The sequence below is a fragment of the Ursus arctos genome, chromosome X (genome assembly GCF_023065955.2).
Source record: "Ursus arctos isolate Adak ecotype North America chromosome X, UrsArc2.0, whole genome shotgun sequence".
Taxonomy (NCBI): Eukaryota; Metazoa; Chordata; class Mammalia; order Carnivora; family Ursidae; genus Ursus; species Ursus arctos.
The window spans coordinates 19744094-19770756 of NC_079873.1; the positions used below are offsets into that span (position 1 = coordinate 19744094).

Genomic DNA, 26663 nt, shown 5'->3' on the forward strand with positions numbered 1-26663 from the left:
GTGTCATGATACCTGAGCAGATGCTCTTTCTGGCTCAAGGTAAGACTGAGAGAATGAACGAAGTGAAGAGCACCAACGGTCAAAAGGCCTGCAAATTCTTCCGTGTCTTCTAGCAAAAAGGCACTTGAGTCTCTACCCCCAGATGCCCCAGGAGCAATGATCAGAAAGTCTCATAGGGCCCACGCCTCACAGTTATTCCCAGTACCCCTGAGTGCTGTCAAGAAGAGGAAGAAAGGTGTGTCAGTGTCTTTTGACCCTTGGCGAAGTCTTACTGTTTCCTTCCTCTTTTTGAGTAGTTGGTATTTTTTCATTGTTTTTTTATCTTCTCACGTTCTACTCGATTTCTCAGTTACTTTACTTGGTGTAGCTCTATCTCAGATGTTGTTTTCCTTTCATATTGTTTTCGGAAGCTTGATGTGGAGGGAGTAGGGGTTCTGGGTTTCACTGACAGCTCTACTATTGCTTTTCGCAGCTGTGAAGCTCCTGCGTGAGTTAAGCACGGTCACATCTCCAGCCCACACGCCCTCCGTGCCCACCCACGTGGCTGTGTATGTGCATGTGTGTGTCTTACAGCCTTATGGAGCCTTCATGAATGAACAATGATGCCATACTTAGATCTCTTGAAACAGACTACAGAACACTTTTTGTAGAAGGGTAGGGACAATATTTTTATTTTTGACTAGACAATTGTATAAATGTGTAAAAGTGGGGTGCATCGTGCATAACACTAATTAAATGTGCAGAACACTGAAGCATGCCTCCTTGCTGCTTCCTTAGCACATTAATATCTACCTTTACACATCTGCAAATTATAGACTCATGGTAGCGAATGCTAGAATTAGTGTTGGAAAGCTGTTCTTAGTATCCTCTGGGAGGTACCTAACATTGTGACCCTTTTCTCTCCTGTCTTAGTAAGAAACCAGGAAATAAAATGGAAAATCCTGTGGTAAGATCATTTTAAAGGTGGAAATTTTTAAATGCATGGTACAGAAGTCAGCTCTCACAGTGATGTTGGCTTGCCTGTGTTATTCCTCCATGCTCTTATTGCTTCTCATAACGGCATACAAATGGCATCCTGAGAGCATGTCATTATTCTGGTTCAGAAATAATGTCTTGCGCTCTTACTTAGGGCTCTTCAGGCTGCAAGGTACAGAGATCCACTTGTGTTAGCACAAGAAACAGACTTATTGAAAGAAACTAGTAGGTTCCATGGTAATCCAAAGGCAGGAAGCACATCACAGTTGGAGCTATAGACATTGGAACTGGGAAACAGAAAACAAGGTTGTTTTCTATGTATATCCTTGCAACTGGGGTTGCCAAGTCATGGCCCCTCCATCTTTCTCTTGTCTGTAGGCTAACTGACTTGTTTAGGGCAGCTCACTGAGGGCAGTGGTGGGCATTCCAGGCCCTCTAGATCAGAAATACTCTCAGTGTGTCCTTTTTGTCTTCTGCCCTGCCTGAGTGTCTCCATTCTAAATTCTCAACAGATGAATTTAGTTGGCTTAGCCCATCTTTTTGCCCATGACCACAGGTTTTAGGATTCTGGTCAACCTGTAGACTGGTTGCCCTACATTAGATGTTCTGCCCCCACTTGTCTAGTTGGCTGTGGTTTGGAGAGTAGGAGAAAGTCCAGTGCTTAAAAAAACTCTGGTTCCCACTCAAGATGGGTTCTGGGTAGAAGTGTGATAAACATACCTTACTAGAATTGCACTGTAGCTTAAAAGGGTTTCTAAAGCAGCATATCTCTGACTTTGTAATGCTTTATGGTCACTTATGTTACCTCTTCTGGCAGTGGCTTTTTAAACTTGAGCTTGACAGTTTTTTATATCCTGTTAGACCCAAGTTAGGGACCTTGGCACCTTCATATTTGTTTTTTTTTAGCACTCACTCAGATTTATCCTTGTCTAGCCTCTTGTAAGAGATTTCTAAACTTGGGATGCCTGGGTGGCTCAGTTGGTGAAGTGTCTGCCTTCGGCTCAGGTCATGACCCCAGGTCCTGGGATCGAGTCCTGCATCGGACTCCTTTCTCAGCGGGGAACCTGCTTCTCCCTCTGCCCGCCGCTCCCCCTGTTCATGCTCGCTCGCTCTCCCCCCTCCCTCTCTGACAAATACATAAATAAATCTTTAAAGTATATATATTTGTAAACAAATGACTATGTGTCTTCACAATAGGGGCTAATATTTGATAGCAGAATTCTGTGGTGAATTTTGAATAGGAAAATCTTCTGATAAAAAAGTCTAATAAAAAATTTTCCATAATCTATTAAACATTCCTGTATGCTTTTTTTTTTATAACTAATTCCTGGGGTGCCTGGGTGGCTCAGTCAATTGAGCATCTGACTTTTGATTTTGGCTCATGTCTTGATCTCAGTGTCCTGGGATGAAGCCCTGCATTGGGCTCCACGCTCAGCAAGGAATCTGCTTGAGATTCTTTCCCTCTCCCTCTGCCCCTCCCCACCTCGTGCTCTCTCTGTCTCTTGGGGAAAGAAATAAAAAATAAATCTTCCCAAAAAACCCGTACTTCCTGGCTAAGTTTAATTTTTTGGGCTACTTGCTGTGTGAACCTTCACCCTACCCTTAAATAAAATATATTTAGTCTTGTGTGTTTATAGTTTGAGTAGCCTGAGGAGGTATATATGTGCCATACCCACCATTTTGTTACTTTATGATCATTATTTTCCTTGAAAACAGATTTTTAAAATAATAGCATTTATATTCAGTGACAATAAAAGTCATTTCCTGATACTTGCTTTTAAAGATTGGTGGTAAATGCTGGCCCAAATATATTGCAGGCAAAAATAATTAGGTAAATTATCATATTTTAAAATTTTGGCTTCTAATTAAAAACTAGAAGTGTTATTAGAATGCTTATTATAAGTAGAACTTGCATTTTACTCTAGAATAAAGGAAATGAACTAATAAGCCAGTAGTTGGATTTTGGTTATGTTGTTTTAAAACTTTTTCATGTTTATGTTATTTAACTTAAACAGATTGTTTTGTTTGAGTACATATGTGCTGTCATACACCCCAGTACCCCATGACCATTCATGTCCTGGGAGAGACAGTGACAGAATTAGCATGACCTAGCCTTAGCTTTCTAGGCAAGTGGGCCCCAAATCTAGCTTCTCTTCAGAATTACTTACTAAGTTTTTTTTTAAAGATTTATTTATTCATTTTATTTTTAAAAAAATTTTTAAAGATTTTATTTATTTATTTGACAGAGAGAGACACAGCGAGAGAGGGAACACAACCAGGGGGAGTGGGAGAGGGAGAAGCAGGCCTCCCGCCAAGCAGGGAGCCCGATGCGGGACTCCATCCCAGGACCCTGGGATCATGACCTGAGCCGAAGGCAGATGCTTAACCGGCTGAGCCACCCAGGCCCCCCATATTTATTTATTTTAGAGAGAGAGAATGTGCAAGCAGGGGGAAGGGCAGAGGGAGAGAGGGAGAGAGAGAATCTTAAGCAGACTCTGCACTGAGCATGGAATGCAGGGCTCAATCTCACAGCCCTGAGATCGCAACCTGAGCCAAAACCAAGAGGTGGATGCTTAACTGACAGAGCCACCCAGGTGCCCCTTAGTTTTTTAAAATACGGATTCCTAGGCCTCAATACAGACCTACTGCATCATAATCTCCAGGGATTCATTTTATAATCTGTCCATTTTTTTTTAAACTTGTTAATGAATTCTACATATAGCCAGGTTTGGAAAACACTCTAGGCCTTAGTTCGCAGTCTGACCAAAAAGAACATCTGTCATCAGTATAACTGCACCTTGAAAACTTTCTCATGGGTAGGAGGATTGCTCTATTTAACAATGCTCCAACATTGGCTCCAGCCAGCCAGTGCTCTATTGGCTGAGCCAGCCAGGTGCCCCCGTAATGCAGTTTTTAATGACAGCACCGATACACTATAATTAGGAGTATGGTTTAAAAATTCTTACGTGTGGTTTTAGGAACCATTCTGGGTCTCCGCGTTTCAAGTTGCCTGCTTCTTTCTGGACTCTGTCATCTTGCACAAGTTATATTTTTGTAATACTTTTTCTGTATAATGCTCTTATGATCTCATGTGCCCGGCCAGGCTAATGCCATGAGGGACCAGCACTTTTAGCAGGACTGGGTCCTTCTCCTTTTATAGTGAATGGAAGAATGATGTTTAAACGTCTTTAAAGGTGTTATATACTTGGGGGAGTTGTTTTGTGGAGGTGTGTCGGCTTTGTATGTGGTTAACGAAGCGTCATTTTCAGATTTCAGTGTTTGTTGGTTGAAGGCAAGTGGCCTTGCAGGTTCTCAGTCGGCTCTGCTTTCGTGTCACTAGGTGGAGATGTAACATTGTTTAGTGGTGTCGCCAGAGCAGAGTGAGTCTTGATTTCTCGTCTCTTTACAAGACTACTTTGCACATATTTGATGAGGTTTCTTCTACTCTAAGGAAAAACTTGTAAGTTTAGTATAATTCTAAATTTTCCTTTTCTTTTATTAGAGTTTAAAATCAATCCTACTTTAATGTCTGTTTTCACACTGATCAACTCTGTTTTAAAAAATATTTTTTTCCTCTTAATAACATGTCCTTTGTCTACCCCTCGTTGTTTCATCTTGTCATAGTTATTCTAATGTCTCTGTCTGTGATTCTTTACAGTGGTTTAATTTTAAAAGTCTAATAAAATAATCGGAATTTTTACTCTGAGGTCAAATATGATGTAAAATTTTAATTTGGCAGCAATATGAGGTAAATGAACCAAAACTTCCAGTCTGAACATACCTGAATCTTATCTTTATATTATTTTAGGTTGACAGTGTCAAATTCGAACATTTAAATTCTGTAGGGGTTACTCCCCCCCCCTTTTTTCCATTCCTCTTGAATCTTAAGTGTCTACCGTATGCACAGTATTGCTGTAGGGGATTTAAAAAAACTACAAGCCTGTCTCCAAAGAGCTGGTGTCCAGTTGAGAACATTGCAAACGCACCTAGGAAGCATTTTAAGGTAATCTGAATATCTGATCTTCAGAAACTCTGAAGGTGGAACTTAAAAAAAAAAATCTCACTTTGGAGACGATTCTGGCCGTTCCTCAAATGTTTAAACATTGTGATACCTTATGATCAAGCAGTTTTCCTCTCCTAGGTATATATCCAAGGGAAATGAAAACATATGTTCACCAAAAAAATTTGGACATGAATGTTCATAGCAGCATTATTCATAATAGCCACAAAGTGGAAACAATCCAAATGTCCCTCACCAGGTGAATGGATAAACAAAATGTGTGTGTGTGTGTGTGCAGTGTAATACTATTCAGCTGTAAGGAGGAATGAAGCGCTGACCCACGTTGTGACGCGGATGACCCTTGAAGACATTCTGCTAAGTGAAAGAAGCCAGACACAGAAGGCCACGTATCGTGTGATTCCACTTACGTAAAATGTCCAGAATAGCAAATCTAGAGAGACACAGTAGACCCGTGGTTGCCGAGGGCTGGGTGGGGGGAAACAATGGCCAGCGGTCACGGAGTCTCTTTCCCTGGTGACGACGGTGTGAGGTTGATGGTGGTGATGGACGCATGTGTGTGCACCGGCGCTAAGAACCACTGAATTGTGTGTACACTTTAAACGGGTGACTTGTATGGTATATGAGAATTCGATCTCAGCAAGGCTGGTTTAAAAATAAGTTATCAAGAGGTTTAACATTTATCCAAGGAAGGAATATGTATTGGCCATCTAATAGGTATATACTAAGTTCTATACGAGTTACAAATCCAGTGTGAGGCACGAGCCCTGAGCCCAGATTGCTTACAGTTCAAGAGAAAAGGCACCGGTGCAGTCTATAACAATGGACTTTGCTTTCTGAATGTTTCCCGTCTTTTGGGTTGTAACTGCCTGAATTCTCTTCCAGCTATTTCTTTAATAGCCCTGATCTTCTTACCCTATGTCTTTTTTTCCTTTCAAAAGCAAACTGTTGCTCCTCAGACTTTGATAAATATTAGGCCGAATCTATTACCTTTAGCTAACTTAAAGAACATTATTTAAGCTATGGTAGTGTCCCTAATAACTTAGAGTGTGTGGCTCGTGGAAACCCATTCATTCAGCAAATACTTACTGATATTTCATTACAAATAATTGGCTAATCTTAAATCTTTTGGCATTATTATTTTTAAAAAGTATTTTAAAATTCTTTTTATTTCAGTTGATGAACCAACACTGCTATGTTACCATTTTTTAAAAGATTTATTTATTTATTTTAAAGAGAGAGCACATGTGGGAGAGGCAGAGGGAGAGGGAGAGAGAATCTGAAGCAGACTCCCTGCTGAGTGCAGAGTTCGACTCAGGGCTCGATCTCACAACCCTGAGATCACGACCTGAGCTGAAACCAAGAGTTGGCCACTTAACCAACTATGCTACCCAGGCACCCCAACATTGATATATTATTATTAACTAAAGTCTCTAGATTATATTAAGGCTCACTCTTTGTGTTGTGTAGTTCTCCTGGCTTTAACAAGTGCATAAGGACATGTATCTACCATTGTAGTATCCTACAGAGTAGTTTCACTGCCCTAAAAATGCCCTGTGCCCTACCTATTCATCCCTGCCCCTCCTACCTCCCCTTGAACCCCTGGAAACCACTGATCGTTTTATTGTCTCTATGGTTTTGCCTTTTCTAGAATGTCATATGGTTTTTAATTAAAATTTTTTTTTTATTATTGAAGTATAGTTGACATACTATGTTACTTTCAGGTGTACAACATAGTAATTCAACAGTTCTAGTCATTACTCAGTGTTCACCATAATAAGTGTAGTCACCATTCTGTCACCATGCAAATCATACCCACAAAAAAATACCACCTCACAGCAGTCAGAATGGCTAGTATCAGAATGACAAGAAATAACAAGTGTTGGTGCAGATGTGGAGAAACTCTTTGGGGGAGTGTATTTGGTCCAGCTACTATGGAAAATAGTATGGAGGGTTCTCAAGAAACTAAAAATAGAAGTACCATATGATCCAATAATTCCACTTCTGAGTATTTACCCAAGGAAAACAAAGACACTGATTCAAAGATATATGCACCCCACATTTATTGCAGCATTATTTACAATAGTCACAGTATGGAAGCAACCCAAGTGTCCATCGATAGATGAATGGATAAAGGAGCGGTATATACATACAGTGGAATATTACTCAGCCATAAAAAAAGAATGAAGTCTTGCCATTCACGGCAACATGAATGGTCCTAGAGGGTATTATGCTAAGTGAGATAAGTCAGACAGAGAAAGACAAATACCGTATGATTTCACTTACATATGAAATCTAAAAAACAAAGCAAACAGACTCATAAACACAGGGAACAAACTGGTGGTTGCCAGAGGGGCTAGTGGGGGAGGGGTGAAATTGGTGAAGGGGATTAAGAGATAGAACTTTCCAGTTAAAAAATAATTAAGTCACAGAGATGTACAGCATAGGGAATATAGACAGTAATATTGTAACAACAAATACCTTTTGCTGCAATTTAGTCAGGTTGCATGGTGTTCAAAAAGTACAGTCTTGACTTTATAGATTTTCATGGAAAATGCCTTTTAGGAATATTTAAAAGCTAAACAAATGTACGCTTAGTATAGAACTGGCCATATTGTCATTAGTGCAGTATTTTGATATCATTGTGGTCATTAAAACTTTACAGGAGGAGAAATTTTGGTTCAGTCATAATAATTCGATTATAGCCAAAAAAAGACTAGCTTTTAAAAAGCAATAATTAATTCTGAATCCATCAGGTTCGTAACTGTCCTGTTTTTGTTTATTTTATCTATCTGTCTGCTTGTGTCTAAAGCTAAACTTTTTTTTAAAGTCTTCTTTTATTTTTATTTTTTTTTATTTTTTAAGATTTTATTTATTTATTTATTTGACAGAGAGAGAGAGACAGCCAGCGAGAGAGGGAACACAAGCAGGGGGAGTGGGAGAGGAAGAAGCAGGCTTCCAGCGGAGGAGCCTGACGTGGGGCTCGATCCCAGAACGGCGGGATCACGCCCTGAGCCGAAGGCAGACGCTTAACCACTGCGCCACCCAGGCGCCCCTAAACTTTTTTATTTCTTTGCAGATGCCTATGAAACTGCCAAGATGCTGTGTGAGCAGTATTACCTGGTAGCTCCGGAGCTGGAAGTTGAAGAATTCAATGGTAAAGAAAACATCGTTTTAACCTTACGTACAAGGAAGTTGACTAAAAATCTGATGATGCCTGAGCTGTATTTCATTGAGATCCCTCCAAATATGCTGCTTTTTCATTTTTCATTTCTTTTTAAAGCCTTTCAATCTCTTTGGTCACCTAGGTATATTGTTGTAAGGAGTTTTTGTACAGGAGGATGTAATCTATTTGAACTCAGAGATCTTGGAACAGAAGTCATCAAGGTAGAAAGTGCACAAACATATGAGTAGGCAGGTCTCAAAATAAATGCCAAGCAGTTAGTAAACATATGGAAACGTGTTTAACTAGACTCATCAGAGAAGTACAAACAAGAATGGAGAAGTGCCATTTTTGTCTTTCAAAATGGCAGTGATTATTATGTTGTAATGCTTTGAATTGGTGCCCAGAAAAATACTCTCTTGACAACACTCACACATTTCTGGTATAAGTTTAAATTAGTACAGCCTTTCTCAAAAAATGCTAGCAATGTCCTTTCTCTTGGCCCAGTAAATTAAAATTCAGTAATGGTCATATTCTTTGGTCTGGTAAATTAAACTTCAGAAAATTTATTATGAGAAAATAAAGGTGTACACAGATGTATGGTTTTCTAAAACAGAAAAAATTAGAAAACAACCCAAGTTTTCCACAATAGAAGATTATTTAAATAAATTGTGGTACGTCCATAAGATAGAATACTAAGCAGCCATTCAAAATAATGCTTTAAAAGAGTATTGAATGTATGGAAACAGGTGAGTTTTTAAAATACAGGCTATAGAAGTTTGTAGTGGTGCAAGTTCAATGGAAAATATTTTGAAGGATTGATAGCACCAAAATACAAACAGCTTTCTGGGTTATGGGGTTATAGCTGATTGTTATCTTAGTCATATAATTCTATATTTATTTGCATGTTACCTTTATTTATTTGTAAGTTACAAGAGTAACATGCTCGTTGGGAAAATACAAACAATACAGAATGTAGAGTAAGAAGTGAAAGTCCCCTCACTCTCTCGGGACCGTACAGAGCTTTGTTTTTTTATGTAAATGGGGTTGAAACTATACATGTTTTATAACTGGTGTTCTTCACTTCTCCTTGAAGATCTTTGCATGTATTTATGTCATTTAGAGATTATTCACGGTGTAGATTGCCATTATTTAGTCATTTGACATTGAGCAGACTTTTAGAATTTCTAATTTTCCCATGTTCTTTATAATGAACAGTGAAGGGTGTGTCTATGTCTGGAGGGTGGGAACATTTTGAACACGTGGAAGCATTTCTGTAGGTAGGGTCCCTAGAAGTGGAATGACTGAATCTTACATAGGGTGTGGGCTTTTACAATTAAAGATAAATCAAATTCCCTCTCAAAAATATGCCAAAAATGTATTTTGCTTATAATGAGATCAACATGTGAAAAGACGTTAGACCGTTGTTGTAGGACAGTCGCCCCTACATTCTACTGGAAGGTATGGAATCAAAGCTGCTTTCCAAGTCTGTTGGGTTCTCTGAGAAGAGTTGTGCCCGTATTTTGGATCAGTACACTGCCTGGACTTTGCTGGAGTGGTCCTGAGTCGCAGCGTCTCGGTATTCTCTCTTCACACCAGCTAGGCGAGGCCTGACTTCACCATGCACGTTTCTCTTTGTCCAACACGGAACTTAAATTCGCAGGTATTACCAGTCGCTCTTTTGAATGAATGGCAGCCTGACTCACTCTAAAGGCCACAGCAGCTAGCCTGCTCCTGCTGATTCCCAGGAGCCAGCTGTGTCACACATTTCTTCTCAGTGAAGCCGCCACACCGGGCAGCGGACCTCCCCAGGAGAGGAGATGAACGACTATTTTTGGCACTGTCTCATGCATGATTTTTGAAGTCCCTCTACCCATCGCTAAGTTAAATGAGTGCTGCGGGTTATAGGCAGCCTCTAGTTTCCTGTTGCTTTGGGTAATGTGTTTATGATTTCTCTTTTATGATTTCTGAATGTCAAAGCTCTTTGTGGACATGGCTAAGGGCTGTGCTTCAGCTCTAACAAGTTCCGAGGTAGAGATGCAGTTCAGGGGTTGGTCTTGAACACCTTAAGTAGATGCCACTTTGTAGAGAGTGGATGTTTGCCACAGCATGTCGCCTATCTCCGTTTTCCTGGAAGAAAATCCATCAGATCTAGATTCCTACGGATTCATTTTCAGAGCCCGTGTGAACTAGCTACGCTGCTTCTTTCACATTGCTTTCATTACCCGACGGGTGCCTTGAACAGTAGTGAGTAATAGTGCTGCCCTCTGCTCTGCACTTGAGAACAATGATACTGCCACTAACCCGAAAAAACCTGCGTGGCTTCCTGAGACTCATTCCATTCTTTTGACATATCATCTTTCGTTCTGAATCTTTGGGTTTTTCTTCTTTCACATTGTAGACCCCTGAGAAAGTAGGGAATAGGACTATGGAGAACATACGTGAGTATTTAACAGTCATCACTAGAATTCTGGATATTGGGAGCCAGCTAGAATAAACTTTATTATCCATTTGATAACGCTTCACAGGAGCATTAAAAATAACAGATGTTTGTTTATCTTCTATCAGGTTTCAGATTTTTCCGACTTGCCCTCGGTGGCAACCCACATTGGTTTCTCCAGAGAAAAGCATCCATTTTGTCACACTTGTTCTCGTTTTAGCTCTCTGATTCTCCTGAGAAATCACTTGCCAGAACATGAAGCAAAGAAACCTCTTTTCTTACCTGTTTTGGATCCTTGCGGTGAGGCAGCATGGCTCAGAGGAACGATGTGAGCTTTGTAGCTAGCCAGGCGGTGGGAGGGCACACAAGGAACAACTTCCTTGTCTCTAGACACTCTAGATCACCTAGTGTGGTGATAAAAGGATACTGTTTCTAGGGCCTTAAATACAGCTCCAGACACGAAATAGGTATTTTTAAAAGGATGGCTACTGGAAGTCAGGGATGGCTTGGGAAGGATAAGACTTACTATGATTACTACGTGGATTTCTTCACCACTTCTAGATTAGTCTTTCCTGTCAAGAGGTTCGTTCATGCCTTTGGGTTTGGTGGGCAACATGACAACTTCAAGTCATGGGTGGCTCAGTCAGTTAAGCATCTGCCTTCAGCCCAGGTCATCATTCTGGCGTCCTGGGATCAAGCGCTGCAAAAGGCTCCCTGCTCAGTGGAGAGCCTGCTTCTCCTTCTCCCTCTGCCTGCCGCTCCCCTTGGTCATGCACGCTCTCTCTCTCTCTGTCAAATGAATAAATAAAATCTTTAAAAAAAATTTTAAAAAGACAACTTCAAGTCATACTATATATACTTTGTTAGAAGAGGTTCATAGTGATGCTGGGGTGGCTCAGTCGGTTAAGTGGCTGACACTGGATTTTGGCTCAGGTCATGATCTCAGGGTCGTGGGATCAAGCCCTGTGTCCAGCTCTGTGCTCAGTGAGGAGTCTGCTTGTCTCTCTCCCTCTGCTCTTGCCCCTGCTTGCATTCTCTTGCTCCTTCTCTCACTCTCTCTCTCTCTCAAATAAATAAAATATTTTTTTAAAAAGAGGGTTCACAGAAAGGTGTGTATCTACCCTGGGATCTTTGATTTCTAGTTTCCCTATATTGGATACTTTTGTCGGTATTTTCAGTCAAGGAGTTCTGTACAACAGTTGAAAAGCCATTGCTGGTAGCCCTGTTAACACCATAAAGTTTATTTTTTAGTAATGATACTAGCCAGCATTTATTGACTACTTACATTGTGGTGGGCCCTTTGCAAACTAGTTTATCACTATTATCCCACTTAATCCTTGTATTAACCCAGTGAGATATGTACTGTGCCCATTTCAGGGATGGAACACTGAGGCCCAGATGTTCTAAATACCTATTACTGTGTCTATTAAATGCCAGAATCAGGACTTAATCCCAGTATGATTTTGAATCATGCTGTGTACTGTTTCTAATAGCCTTATCCATTGACTTTGGGGCTTGATTAATCACCTCTAAGTGCCCAGCTACCTTTTCTCTTAAATGCATTTCTTTTCTGCTTAGCCTCTAGTTTTTTCATTCTTACAGGAGAATTATCTGAAAATGAAATTCTTTGTATCCCATGTGGAGTTCTGTTGGTATTTATTAAGTGTTGTTTCAATTAATGGTTTTTAGAGCAATGACTCTATAACATATAGACTCAATTATTTCTTGAGTCTTGAGCACGAAAAACCTGGGCCATTTTTTTCATTTACTTTTAAAAATGTACCCTTAGATGGAAAATTCATATTGCACTTGTGTTCTATTTTAGAAAGTTAATAAATATCTATTAAGGGTCCACTACATAAAAGCCATTGGACCCAGGATTAGGTTAAGAGTCATGGACAAAAGCATTGGGCTCGGTTTTAAAAGGAAAGAAAGATATCTAACCTATAATGTTCCCAAAGAAAATAAAAGTACAAGTAATTGAGCAAGCCTACAGATGATTCCTAGAGAATGTTGGTTCAACTGAAAAGAAAAAAAATATCAAAGATTAGATTTGGAAGAAGATTTGGAGTGAAGAGGTTGAATTCAGAAGGCTGTTTATATAATTTATCATGCCTTTTGGTACAAGATAGCCTGGGTGTTCAGCTTGTTCCTGGGGATCCATTAAAATGACAATAAAGGAGTACAAACAAACACAGCGAAGAAACCAAGAGCAGTCATCAGTGGACCACGGGTCCCACCTCCTGCCAGAGGGTAGACCGATGGAAGTCTGCTCATTACAGATGGAGCAGAAGAAGCCACAAAGGAGAGGCTACAGCAAAGACGGAGGGACCCCGGGAGCAGAGCCAGTAGGTGCAAAGTACTGGAAAGGGAAGCCAAAGGGTGTATGGGTCAGTTGAAAGCTGGTCTAAGGGAGAGCACAGAGGGGTGATGGGGAGCACTGGGCTCAGGCTGTCCTCTGCATACAGTCAGTCACAAGCATTTTTCCTGGGTAGAAATTAAAATCAGAGTACTTTCTTCAAGAATAACCTTGGAAAAAGTGGGGCTGTTCACGTACCTGTTGTTAGCCCAAAGTAAAAGCCCTCTTCTTTGAGAATTTGGGGCACCCTCTGGTCAGAAGCCAGCTTACTGTCTGCATATCCTAAAGTCACTTGAGAAGTCTTGACCACATATGCAGGGCTCCAAGTCAGCCTTCTCGTTTAGTTGAGGGCTCCAGGGGGACTGGCTCCCTCAAATGATTCATCCAGTTCCTCATTCTTCAACAAGAATATTACTACCAAGGTGTATTAGACCTCAGGTGACACCCAGCAGCGTGAGGAAAACCTGGCTAGCATTAAACTTACCAGCTGCACTGTCATGGCCAGGAGACTACCCCCCCCTTTCTAAATTCTGAGAGAAAATGATTTTGAATGCAGAATTTTGTACGAAGCCAAACCTTCAAGGGAGTCAGAGGTGTAAGGATTGAGAAATGTATTTCCCAAGGGCACCTTTCTGAGGTAGGCTATTTAACTGACTTGATGGCATATATAATATGGGCATAAGAAATAGTGAAGAACATACTAGAACTTCAATCAAAAACAGTTTGAGGGTGATAGCTATGCGGCATGTTTGGAAGGCCATCAATTATAATTTGAAAAATTTTGAAGAATGAAATGGATACCACGCACTCGAATAGGAAGCTGGAAGATCTTAGTGATATGGTAAGGAAAGCATGTTTCCTTATAGGAAGGGTGGTTAGAAGCTCCAGGAAACAAACAAAACTGTGTAAGAAGGACACAGTCTAAATAGTCAGTAACCTAAAAAAGGGTAGCATGATTTTGGAGGAGTTGGTGGAGGATTAAGAGAATCCATTTCACCTTAAAGCTGAGAACATTCTTCTTCATGTGACCCATGAAACATGTCACTGGAATCGCAGGGAAGGAATGTTGTTCAACTACACTGTCACGGCCACTCCGCAGTGATCCATATTTACCTAGTTATGATGTTCCCAACACTGTCAATTTTCAGCTTTTTTTAAAAAAAGACTTTATTTATTTGAGAGAGAGAGCATGAGTTGGGGGGGAGGGGCGGAGGGACAAGCAGATTGCCCACTGAATGCAGAGTCCGATGTGGGGCTCCATCCCAGGACCCTGAGATCAGGACCTGAGCCGAAGGCAGATGCTTCACCGACTGAGCCACCCGGGTGCCCCTCAATTTTCAGCTTTTAAAAAAAGAACCTAGAGACAAAGTACAGAAGAGTTCATTAGCATTACAGACCAGAATGGAAATATTATCAACCAAAAGACTAAAGCAGAAATAGTAGCAAGTGGCTACCTCTGGGTGCAGACTGGGGGATGAGATGGGAAATGGTAGAATGACTTTTACTTTTCTTCTTTTTTTAAAAATTTCTTTATTTATTTTACTGAATAATTTCAAAAGTAACTGATCATCAAGGAGTTCAGGATTCAGAGTCAGAAGCTCTTGGTTCAGTTGTCCAATTTCAGACCTCTTCTGTTTCAGTAGGCAAGTCACGTAGCCTTTGCACAGCTGTGTCCTCGCCCATAATAATGCCACCTTCCCTGTGAGCCACACTGTAGCGTCATGAAGAGTCACTTGGATAATGCATGCGTAAGCTTTTCATCGACTGCTAAGAACCTAACAAATGTTTGCTGTACTTTATATCCCTGTTTACTTACTTTATTAGAGGAAGTAGTTAGGTTGAAATTATAACGTGGGTGACTATGTCTATGTTCTACTTGGAATGTTCACGTAGTTTTAGTCTTTTAAGTGATTTTGGGTCATGAGGAGGAAGGACCAAATTTTCCACCATCTATTCTGTAGCCCACGCTGTTCTTGGTGCTTGACATGGATTCAGTGTTTCTCGTATTTTCCTCCAGAGATCCCCGATGCAAGGAGGAAAGACTATGGGTCTTTGGAGGGGGGGTTGTGTGTGGGGGTTGTCTGCTAGCTACTAGTAGGAAAGTTATGTGAACCTTAAATTCTACTCTATAATATGTCTTGTTTGTTGAAATTGAACAGACGTTGACATTGCTCCTTAGTCTAGTCTGCCAAGAAGATGCACCCCTTTTCCTCTGTGGCTTCACATTCCTCATGATGACCACCTGGGTCATCACTGGGGCTGGTATCCCCGAATTTGAAAAACACTGAACTTTATTTAGATGACTTATATAATGCTCAGAATATTATGACATACGTGGTAATATTCCAAGTTTGCTCAACTAAGGTTCAGAGAGATTGAGTAACGTGCCCAAGGTCACATGGCTGGTAAGTGAAGGAGCCAGATTTCTCCCCAGGTTTGTTGGACTTCCAAGCATATGCTTCTGCTCAGCCCTGCCTTTAGAGGTGGAAACCTAAATTAGCCTTTCATGTAGAGTTCTTTTTTATGTACTTGGAAAATAGAATGCCAGCAACATTCTTGACTTTCTTATAGTTTTGGCCCTTATTCATTGATGGTTTTTGTGTCTGTTTTCAGCCAAAGCTCCAGACAAACCTATTCAGGTAGTTTATGTGCCCTCACACCTGTTTCACATGCTATTTGAGTTGTTCAAGGTAAGTGGAATTTAAAAACACGGAAAGAAGTCTTCATTTTAAATTACTTTGATTCAGGGCATAATGGATTCATTAGATTAGCATAAGAAAAAGGTTTTGCATAACCATTTTAAAAATTCTATTTCTGATACCCTGTGGGTTTTATAATTTGTACACTGTGGGATGAAAAATTGCTGTGTATGGTATAGTTTTCATGAATATTAGTACATATTGATTTTGAAGCTTAATTGTACTTTAGTGATTTTATGTAAAAATCCATACTGTTTTTTCTTCAGTTATGAGATTAGAGATGCTTTTTAGTTTCCAAACCTGGCAAAGGCTTTATTGATAGTAGCCAGATCAAAATAAATACATGTTTTTGCATATTTATGTTTCTGAACAGTAAGCACGTTAGTGCATCGGCAGTTGTTTTAGTACTGAGAGATCCCGTAACCCCTTTACGTATTCGAGTCCATTCAGAAGATCTGATGGGAGCAGAGGGGAACATAGGGAGGGGCTGGACCAAAAAGAGGACCCCTCCCCAAAAAAGAACAAAACCTCTTTAGACTCTCTACAGCTTAGCTGTTGCTTTTGTCAATCAGTAGCTCATGGCATTTATAAGAGCAGTATTATAGGCACAAGGTGTTTAAGCTAAAATTTCATTTCTTCCGATGTGTAAAATGCTAAATTGAACACCTGAAAAATCAGTTATGCTGATTTGCTTCCCAAAATTATAATGTTACTGAGGTAACACTTTAAGGTTGAGATGGGCATTCAATTGTGAACTTTCTCTTCAACAGCTGTGGCTTTTTCAGAATTTCTTTTTAACTGACATTGCTTCTACGTTTTTTTTGTTTTTTCAGCCAAATGATTAATTTTTGTGGGAAGCATGAATAGTCTCAGGTTTTCCGCCTTCTTTAGAGGAAAGGTGCTCTGTAAATGCAGACGGATAAGTAGGATTTAAAGTGCATCAATGAGCCTCTGCAGCCTCGTTACATGTGATAAAAACATTTCTCTTGGTTAAGAGTTGAATAACTTAAATACCCTAAGGCAAAAACAAAAAGAGAAAAGAAAGAAAAAAATACTTAGTATGATAGATGGAAATAAAACTAGATGAAATCAAAATAAAGCATCGGGCAATTTTTCCTTGATCCAAACACACATTTAGCTAAGTTCTTTAGAGAAAAAAAAAAAGGTGTATAAATCCAGCTAATACTTGCTCCACAAAAGCATTATTGTGTAATAAGTAATCCTGTGCTAGTTTCTTTTTTTAAATTGTGGTTTGTGAGTCAGCGGTATGCTACAAAAAAAGCCTTATTATTTCAGAACTCAATGAGAGCGACAGTTGAACTCTATGAAGACAAAAAAGAAGCCTACCCGTCTGTTAAAACCCTTGTTACTCTGGGTAAAGAAGACTTGTCCATTAAGGTAACTACTTTATTTGCACATATATTTTATCAGTTAATTTAATAGTACCCAGACCCTGAGGAATCCGAGGGAAGAGAAGAAAATGGACCATGGATGTCTTATTTGTATGTACCACGTCGGATCTTGAGCTTATTACCTTATTTAAGCTTATCAGAACCCCATTTTTCAGGGAGCTGAGCAAGACCTGGGCCCAAGGATCTGTTAGATCCTAGTGCCCTTCCTTGCCTCCTTTGTTTTAGGTTATTCACAGTGGAACCATATTTCCCTGGGGGTTCAAAGCCCTTGTACATTTTAGAGTTTCCTGGTATGTACTTTAATGAACTTCTTGCCTCGGACTAAGTATAGATTGACTTTTTAAAAAAGCCATTTTGTACATTACAGATAAGTGACCTAGGTGGTGGTGTCCCACTTCGAAAAATAGACCGTCTTTTTAACTACATGTATTCAACTGCTCCTAGACCTAGCCTGGAGCCTACAAGAGCTGCCCCTCTGGTAAGCATCCTAAAGTGCTGCTTAAGGAAAGACCATTAACACAAGGAGGGACTCCAACAGAGCAGCCTTTCTCCCTGGCTTCTTACCCTAGCCTCTTTGAATTTGAATGTTTCCTGCATGATTTGGAGGAAGGGGGACTTTATCCCACTGCTACTTTCTTTGTGAATCCTTTGGACTTAGGTTTCTTTAATTTTGTCTAAGAAACACTCAGAGCTGAGCACCTCACTTCCTAATGTAGAGAAAAAGCACTTCCCTTTGGTTGAGACTGCTGTGAGAGCACCATTTCCCACCTGGCGCTACCCTCGGAGCGGGTGGAAGGTTAATAGCCCACTAGCAAGGGAGCCCTGGAGCGCTTATGGCCGCTGCGCGTGGTCCTGGGCACTTGGGCACCGCGTACTGTGGAGACCCAAATCACCCGGGGCCTTTGAATTTCCCCCACCACATCTGTTTATATAATTAGAATGTTAAATTATGAACACATTAAATTTTGTATAGTAAACAGCGTAAGCAGGAAACATATAGGTGGCGTATGCCTTTTCAGAGCCCTTTCTGTCTCCGCTCTGTTAGGCAGTGAGGAAAGCCTCAGGTTACCATGGCAGCATTTAGACCCTGCTAGGGCCACACTTTGTTCCCCTGCTGAGTGTTTCTAATTGACAAACAACAGTTGAACCCTTTGTCATTAAACACAGCAACATATCTATCAGTCTGCAAAATGGTTGAGGGTACAAATTAAGTTTCATTTTCAAGTTCTACCTGACTGATAAACATGTGAGGTTATATTTTATTTGTGTGAATAAAATCCAAGACTTTGCATCATTTATTTGAGACAGAGTTTGTTAACTAGCATGTTGAAAACGGAGAGGAAGTAATTTTTATAGGAGTCAAGAAAATTCTTGGAAGATCAATTTTGAAAGGCATTGCCTTTCAATGCTCTGGTACCTACTTAAGTAAGTGTTAAAAGAAAAAAAAAAAAACACTACAAGCGAATCTGGAGACTTCCCCAGTTGTTTAAAAGGAATATGGATCCTCTCTTCCAGGTCTGAAGAGAGCAGCTTGAGGACAGCTGTTCTGTCATCTTTTTTTTTTTAATGAAACTGAATTGACGTAAGAGACCTTAAAATATTATGTATCCAACCTCCCATTTTATAGATGAGAAAATAAGGAGGCTAGTGCCTTTGCCCAAGGTCATTGCACTCATTAGGGCACAGCTGGCACTGATCGCATCAGCGTTCTTTCCCGTGTCACATACGGCCTCTCCTTTTGAAGAAAGACTTCCACTAGCATCTGTCCCAGTTATCAACTGTATATGTCCCCAACTCCTGTCGGGTCCTTTGACACCCTAGGAAAACTTGGGTGAACCTCATCCAATCCGAGTTAGAGACCCCTCTTCTGGGTTCTCACGGCTTACCTGGCTTCTCACACCCAACGATGGCGTTGGGCTCAGGCGTTCTTGGCTGTTTCCTCATATGAGGGCAAGCTCTGGGTCTTGCTGGAGTGTAGGAGGCAGATTTCCTTGGCCTCTTGCTGGACTGTTCTAGTTTCTTTGCTGTGGTGACCACATTCATCATCATGGGTGCCTTGTCCTCACCACCGGCCATATTCTTTCAGTACTAAAGCCCTGGAATGACCGTGTGCTCGGTCATACCCAACCCTTTGGGTTAGGCCCTGCCCTAAGGAAGGAATCCAGGAAAGATGCTGGCAGATGGTAGAAATCCATGTAACCTGGTAAAATTGCTGCTCTGTAGTAGCCATAATAGCAGCTTCCGTTTATTTACTCTTACGAGGTCTTAGGCACTGTGTCAAGACTTGACACTTGTTATATTATTTAATCCTCAGAGCAGCTCTGAGGGAGGCTTTTTATTACATTTTCACATGACAAAACAGTCTCAGAGGGGTTGAATAAACTGCTCAGAGTGGATTTCTACTTAGGTCTCTCTGAGCCTAAAGCCTGGGCAGCCTCTGCTCTATGAGCGCGTTACCCCATTGCTTCCCTCGTTAACCTTGTCAGTGGATTTCATCAGAGGGGCCAAAGCTTGCGGCACTGAACCTACCCCTCCACTCCAGACTTAACTGAGATTAGTCTCAGTTGTTCTTATTGTTCTTGTCAATATCTGAGACCTTCGCTTTTTTCCACAACCTGTTACATTCAGGGTTCTATGACATGAGGATACAGGAGGGTACTGGAATTGTTTTCTCATCTCTAAACATATGTGATCTACCAATAATCAAAATATTTCAGCATTCCCAGAATCTTAGGAAGTAGACTCTCAGGAAATTTTCTTTTCAGCGCATTAGCCTGGGTACTGGGAGATTTGAACTCTTGTGCTACTCAATTTAATTTTCATTTCAGAGAGCAAGAAAATCTGATAATGGAATTTTGGGATGATGTGGTTTAGTTTTGTTACCAGTTCAAATTCCACTTGATTTGGAATTTGCTTTAAAAATGCCAACAGTTTGCTTTAAAATGCTAAAAAAGCATTAGTCAAAACCTGGAGTATTTCTAATATTTTCCAAACATAAGAGAAGTGTTTTTGCAGGGTGAAAATAGATTGTTTGCCATAAATGAACATATACATCATTGTAAAGGTTGGATCAATAGTTTATTTGCTTTAAACCTGAATTAAGAATTCCTTTTGGGGGGGGCGCCTGGGTGGCACAGCGGTTAAGCGTCTGCCTTCGGCTCAGGGCGTGATCCCGGCGTTATGGGATCGAGCCCCGCATCAGGCTCCTCCTCTCTGAGCCTGCTTCTTCCTCTCCCACTCCCCCTGCTTGTGTTCCCTCTCTCGCTGGCTGTCTCTATCTCTGTCAAATAAATAAATAAAATCTTTAAAAAAAAAAAAAAAAGAATTCCTTTTGGGGGCGCCTGGGTGGCACAGCGGTTGGGCGTCTGCCTTCGGCTCAGGGCGTGATCCCGGTGTTATGGGATCGAGCCCCACATCAGGCTCCTCCGCTATGAGCCTGCTTCTTCCTCTCCCACTCCCCCTGCTTGTGTTCCCTCTCTCGCTGGCTGTCTCTATCTCTGTCAAATAAATAAATAAAATCTTTAAAAAAAAAAAAAAGAATTCCTTTTGATCGGGACCCCTGGGTGGCTCAGGCAGTTGGGCATCCAACTCTTGATTTTGGCTCAGGTCATGATCTCAGGGTCCTGGGATCAGGCCCTATGTTGGGCTCCCCACTCAGGGAAATCTGCTGAAGGATTGTCTCTCCCCCTCTCCTGCTCGTGCTCTCTCTTGCTCTCGCTCTCTAAATAAATAAATTTTTAAAAGAGAATTTCTTTTACTCTTCTGAGTAGTCCTCATACCAAGTATTTAGCATTTGTGCATGTCTCACTGTATTAATTTTCTTTTCTCGATAGGCTGGATTTGGTTATGGCTTGCCAATTTCTCGTCTGTATGCTAGATATTTCCAAGGAGATCTAAAACTCTATTCCATGGAAGGAGTCGGTACTGACGCTGTCATTTATTTAAAGGTACTACACTTTAATTAGTTATATGAAGGCATCTTTGCTTTTGAAAGCTTTAAGTGCTAATAACTAATGGAGAATAGCACTACATCATCTCTTACATTCATTTCAGATTTACTTCAGTTTTATGGGAAAACCAGGGTATGTCCTGCCCTTGATTTTATGCTCAGATATAGCAAAATATGAAACATGGAGATGTAAAAACTAAAATACTGATTTTTAAAGCCATGATTCTTACTTGTGATTTTAAATTGCGTAAGCATTGAAAGGACTAATCTAAGGGGAGACAGATTTTCATAAACTGAAGCGTTTTAGTCTTTTACTTTAAAACTCACTGGCTTTCCCAGAGTTCCAAGAATTCAGTAATCGTAATGTGGTGATATAAAAGGCTGATCTAATAACAAAGCTTCCATAACACAGGTTTTCTCATGCATTGCTGGCATCAGACTTTTACTTATTTCTAAACTCTGGAATATTTGGAGGATTTTTTTGAATAGGCAATATAGGCACGTAGTAAAAAATTGAGAAGCTACAAAAGGGAAAACTCAAGTCTTTCCCACCACTGTCTCTAAGTCACCCGCTTCTCTTTCCCAGAGGTTACCATGGTACCAGGTTCTCATGGAGCCTACTGGAGTTGATTCTGCATTGATAAACATATGGGGGGAAATAATTTTTTCCCACATAATGATTATTTCAGCATTTTGCTTTTTTTTTTTTTTTTTTTTTTTAGCTTTCCTGTATAGCTTGGAGATCTTTCTATACCCATTCATACAGAGCTGGTCATTCTTTTTAACAGCTGTGTAATGTGTTACGTGTTGTATGTAATGTGGTACACCATTATTTATCCCGTTATTTGGAGCGTTCATCTTAGATGCCAATGCATCTGAATGATATGATATTTGATATCACCTTATGGGCTTATGTTTATAAACTTAGTATGTATGAAACTTTATTTCTGTATGGGCCCTCTGAGAGAGCAACTGGCCGGTGAATAGTGCTTGGCCTAAGACCATATAGTCAAGATGATGGAGTATCTCAAAGCAGTATTAACTGAATTAAAATGCTTTTTCTTCTGGTTACTTTATGTACTTTAGTACTGGTTTTGAATGAGTGAATGTTTTTATTCCTTTAAGAGAACTTTAATTTCATCCTGGCCAATCTAAGTAAACTATGAAAATGTAATATTAATATAATTCTAAAAATATGCATTAAGGTTTCTAATGTTTTAAATAGTAAAATTGGCCTTAGTATCTCATCTGAGAAAAATGACACTGTGGACCTTCGGTGTATATTTTTGTCTGCCTCATAGGCACTTTCAAGTGAATCATTTGAGAGACTTCCGGTTTTTAATAAGTCTGCATGGCGTCATTACAAGACCACACCTGAAGCTGATGACTGGAGCAATCCCAGCAGAGAACCTCGGGATGCCTCAAAATACAAGGCGAAACAGTAATTTCCCACTTTGCTTTCTATTATCAAGTATCTGATTTTTCCCTAGAATGTACCAGCCAGATGATACCTTTAGCCAAATCTTCTTTGTGGTTTTTTTCACTGGAAGAGCAAAATGATCTCTAAAGAAAGGTTGGAGCAGCTTTTTCACTCCAGACAGGAAGGACAGCAAGAACTGGGTAGTCAGAGTAGCCCTTCCCCTAGAGGTGCTGATGTTCTAGGAGTCCTTATACTGTGAAGGTATTGAGAGCAGTGAGCAAGGTTTATCCTGCGGTAGATTTGATTTTGAAAGTAAGTTTTGCAATTTGTCATCACTTATAGAGATTGACAGGAGAATGTTTAGAGAAAGTCTGTGGGCAGGTTGAATCTGAAAAAAATGAAGAAGTTAAAATTGTCAGTCAAGATAAACAAGATGTGATTTATCCATACAACAGAAAAGGACACATACTCTATGATTCCACTTAAGTGAGGTACGTAGCAAAGTCAAATTCATAGGGACAGAAGGTGGAATGGTTGCCAAGGGCAGGGGGAATGAGGAGTTCGTGTTTAATGGGTACAGAGTTTCTGTTGGGAAGATGAAATTCTGGAGGGGGATGGTGGCGGTGGTTGCACAACACTGTGAATGTACTTAAGCCACTGAACTGTGCACATAAAAACAGCCATTTCTTACCATGTTACCAGATAACAAATGTTATGTCTCGTTTACCACAATAAATAAATGAAGAAAGAAAAAAGAAACGTAATCACAGAACAACAGCTTTTACTACTTTATGGTAATAAGGGCAACAATCCAATCTTTGGTTTCCAATTATTTTCCCTTCTGACTACTATTAGGCTCCGGCTCTACTAGCAACAATAACGGCTCTATTTATTTAAAGTAACATTTTATTAACAGAACAGTACTATATGTGCATTGTAAAAAATTAGAAAATGTAAGTAAGCAAAAAAAGGAAAGAGAAACCACCATATTCCCACAACCCAGATACTTTGCTATTTGTATGTGTACGTATTTTCCCCCAAATGAGATCTAATTATTTATACTGTTTTACAACCTGGTTTTATTTCATTTAACCATTTTCACCTTTCCACGTCAGTAAATTTTCATCTTGAAAATGTCCCTGAATTGCCCAAACCCGGATCAGTTCCTAGATTGTATAACAAATTTGAGTAGATTTCAAGTTGCTTTTAATCTAGAACAATTTTTTTGTTGGTGCCGAGAGACCATCCTAGTTGTCTTGCAAAAGTATCCCACCTTGATTTATTTGGTTTCTTCTTTGACATGTCATTTAGCTTTTGCCCCATTCTCTGTATTTCCTCTAAACTGTAAGTTCATCTCAAGATTCAAGGGAGCATTTCTCATAAGCACTGTTTCAGAATTACACTGTGAGACGCATGATATCTGACTGACCCACCATTAGTGATGTTAAGGTTGGCCATGTTTCATGTTTCAGGATTGACTGACTGATCCCTCCATGGTATAGTTGTTTTTCCCTTCTGAACTAGAAAATAATCTGGGAGCGCCTGAGTGGCTGAGTCGGTTAAGCGGCGAACTCTTGATTTTGGCTCAGGTCATGATCTCAGTGCCCTGAGATTGAACCCCATGGCCGGCTTCCCGCTCAATGGGGAGTCCGCTTGAAGATTCACCCTCTCCCTCTGCCCCTCCCCCTGCTCATACATGTATGCTCTCCCTCTCTCTTTCTCAAAAAATAATTAAATCTTTTTTTTTTTAAAAAAAGAAAGTAATGTGTGTAGCACTATTTCAGCTCTGTGCAACCATCACCTAACGATTTTTAACACCAGTCTGTAATTATGGCCTGAATCAATAATTTTATTAATGTTTCTAAGATGACTTATTTTTTTAAGATGAGTTATTTTTAATATCATTCCTTTGACAATTATTAGCTGACATTCTCCTGTAAAGTTCTTCCTCATCAATGCAGGCCATTTAGATACCTTTTTATTTTTAGATTTTATTTATTTATTTTAGAGAGGGTTAGAGAGTGGAAGAGGGGGGAGGAGCAGAGGGAGAGAGAGAATCCCAGGCAGACTCTGCGCTACGTGGGGAGCCGACATAGGGCTCAATCTGAGATTGATTGAGAGCCATAATCTCAACCTGAGATTATGACCTGAGCCAAAATCAAGAGTTGGATGCTTAACCGACTGAGCCACCCAGGTGCTCCCATTTAGGTATTTTTTGAAGTACAGTTCCTCCTGACAAGACAGGATAAGAATTTAAATCTTCTCTTTAATTACCAATTTTCAAGGTAGGAAGTTGAGGTAAAATCCACCTTAAATTAACAAATGCATTTCTGGCTTTCTCTTTTTCGAGCATTATTATGGATAGTGTAGACTTTCCTTCAGTATGTTTCAATTAGAACTTAACACACACACACACACACACACACACACACACACACACACACGTATATAAAGTGCACAAGTCTTAAGTTTATAGCCTGACACATTTTTACATCTATATTTCTAGCACCTGGAAAGGGCCCTCCTTTCTGATAAGACTCTTCCCCCTTTATCATCCCCACCATGTAGACATTATTCTGACTCTGTCACCCATTCTTATAAGTGACTCTATCACTTCTTAAACTTAAAAGGAACGTGTAGTATGTACTCGTTTTGTGTCTGGATTTCTGTGAGGTTCATCGATGTTATCGTGTGTAGCAGCCATCTTTTTGATGATTAAATTGGCACACCTTTGGCCATTGGTAACTATTTCGAGTCATATCCTCAGTGTTCCTTTGCTAAAACCCCACTGATCTTTGAGAGCTTTTTCTGGCCCAAGATGATATCGCGGTCACATCTTATACCTTCCCTGCCTCCATCCTAGAAGCAGCCATTTCCCTCAAGGAGTCCTATTTGCCTCTAACAGGTATTAGAGACCCTAATCTGGAAGTTGGGGATGTACATTATACCTTATATAGTCCCCTTTTCTGGACAGAACTATACAATACCCATTTTTAAATCATAAGTTCAGGGGCGCCTGGGTGGCTCAGCCATTAAGCGTCTGCCTTTGTCTCAGGTCATGATCCCAGCGTTCTGGGATCGAGCCCTGCCTTGGATTCCCTGCTCAGTGGGAAGCCTGCTTCTCCCTCTCCCACTTCCCCTGCTTGTGTTCTCTCTCTCGCTGCCTCTCTCTGTGTCAAATAAATAAGTAAAATCTTTAAAAAAATAAAAACAAATCATAAGTTGTTTTCAATTGATGTTTTCAGTTCGATTTTAACATTGCAATGTATTTTAATTGTGCATCTTTCTTCTTACCCTGAAAATCTTGACTCTTAACGTAATGCAACAGAAAGGTATTTGTATGCACATATAGTTGATATAGCTTTGTGATTTTGCCCCATTATAGTAGCGTTGGTCTTTTCTGATTAATGATATAAAGGGCATCTCTATTGATTTTTTCTCTATGGAAGCATTGTGATGGACCTCTGTAGAGTATTGCTGGACCAGTCATTCATCTCAAAGAGGAGTTTGGTTTGTGCACGTGAGTGCAAGCGTCCCCACGGCTGTGCATACAGACATACACATACCATCCCTGGCCAAGATGAAGCTAAATCAGCTTGAAACAATTGGATCCATTTCCCTTGATTTGATTTTCAGCCTCTGTGTCAGTCAGGTGACATGTTGGGCATCACTGTGACCAATTAATACAAGCTCTTGCTCTGCTAGAGGGAGTTATTTGGGTAGTACAGAAGCAGTCTTTCTAAATCATATGGTCCGTTTGGACTGTAAAAAGATGGCTTTAATTGAATCTTGTTTTAAATGCCATTTTAAAACTCTAAATAGTTTAGTAGGTTGTATACTAATTATGAGTCTTGATTTCTAATATATTATTAGGTAAACAACTTTTAGCAGAAAGCAATATTTAAAATTGGAAAATGGTTAGCCTGATGATTAAAATTGTTAAATTATACAAATAGGATAATTGGTGGTGATCTTGGGAAAATATTTAGTGTACCTATGGTAAATTCACTAGGTGAATGAAAAATGCTACAAAAATGTATTTTCTAATCAGATTTTTCTTTTTCTTTTTTTTGGCTTTTTAAGTTTTTATTTTAATTCCATTTAGTTAACGTGCTGTGTAATACTAGTTTCAAGCGTACAATATACTGATTCAGCACTTGCACACATCACCCGGTGCTCATCACAATCTAATCAGATTTTTAATAACAGCTTTATTGAGATATAATTC

General features: G+C 40.0%; 1 protein-coding gene across 2 annotated transcripts in view; it reads left to right on the forward strand.

Annotated features, from left to right (window-relative positions):
* Nucleotides 1–26663, forward strand: part of PDK3 (pyruvate dehydrogenase kinase 3) — a 75282-nt gene that overhangs the window by 37347 nt on the left and 11272 nt on the right. Inside the window, exons 6-11 of one of the 2 annotated variants that reach the window (XM_026480173.4) lie at nt 8073–8150; nt 15569–15645; nt 16951–17052; nt 17434–17544; nt 20900–21013; nt 22317–22456. In XM_026480173.4, coding sequence (XP_026335958.1) covers nt 8073–8150; nt 15569–15645; nt 16951–17052; nt 17434–17544; nt 20900–21013; nt 22317–22456 — 622 coding nt within the window. The remainder of the gene's footprint in view (nt 1–8072; nt 8151–15568; nt 15646–16950; nt 17053–17433; nt 17545–20899; nt 21014–22316; nt 22457–26663) is intronic. The other variant, XM_026480174.4, reaches the window with a different exon arrangement.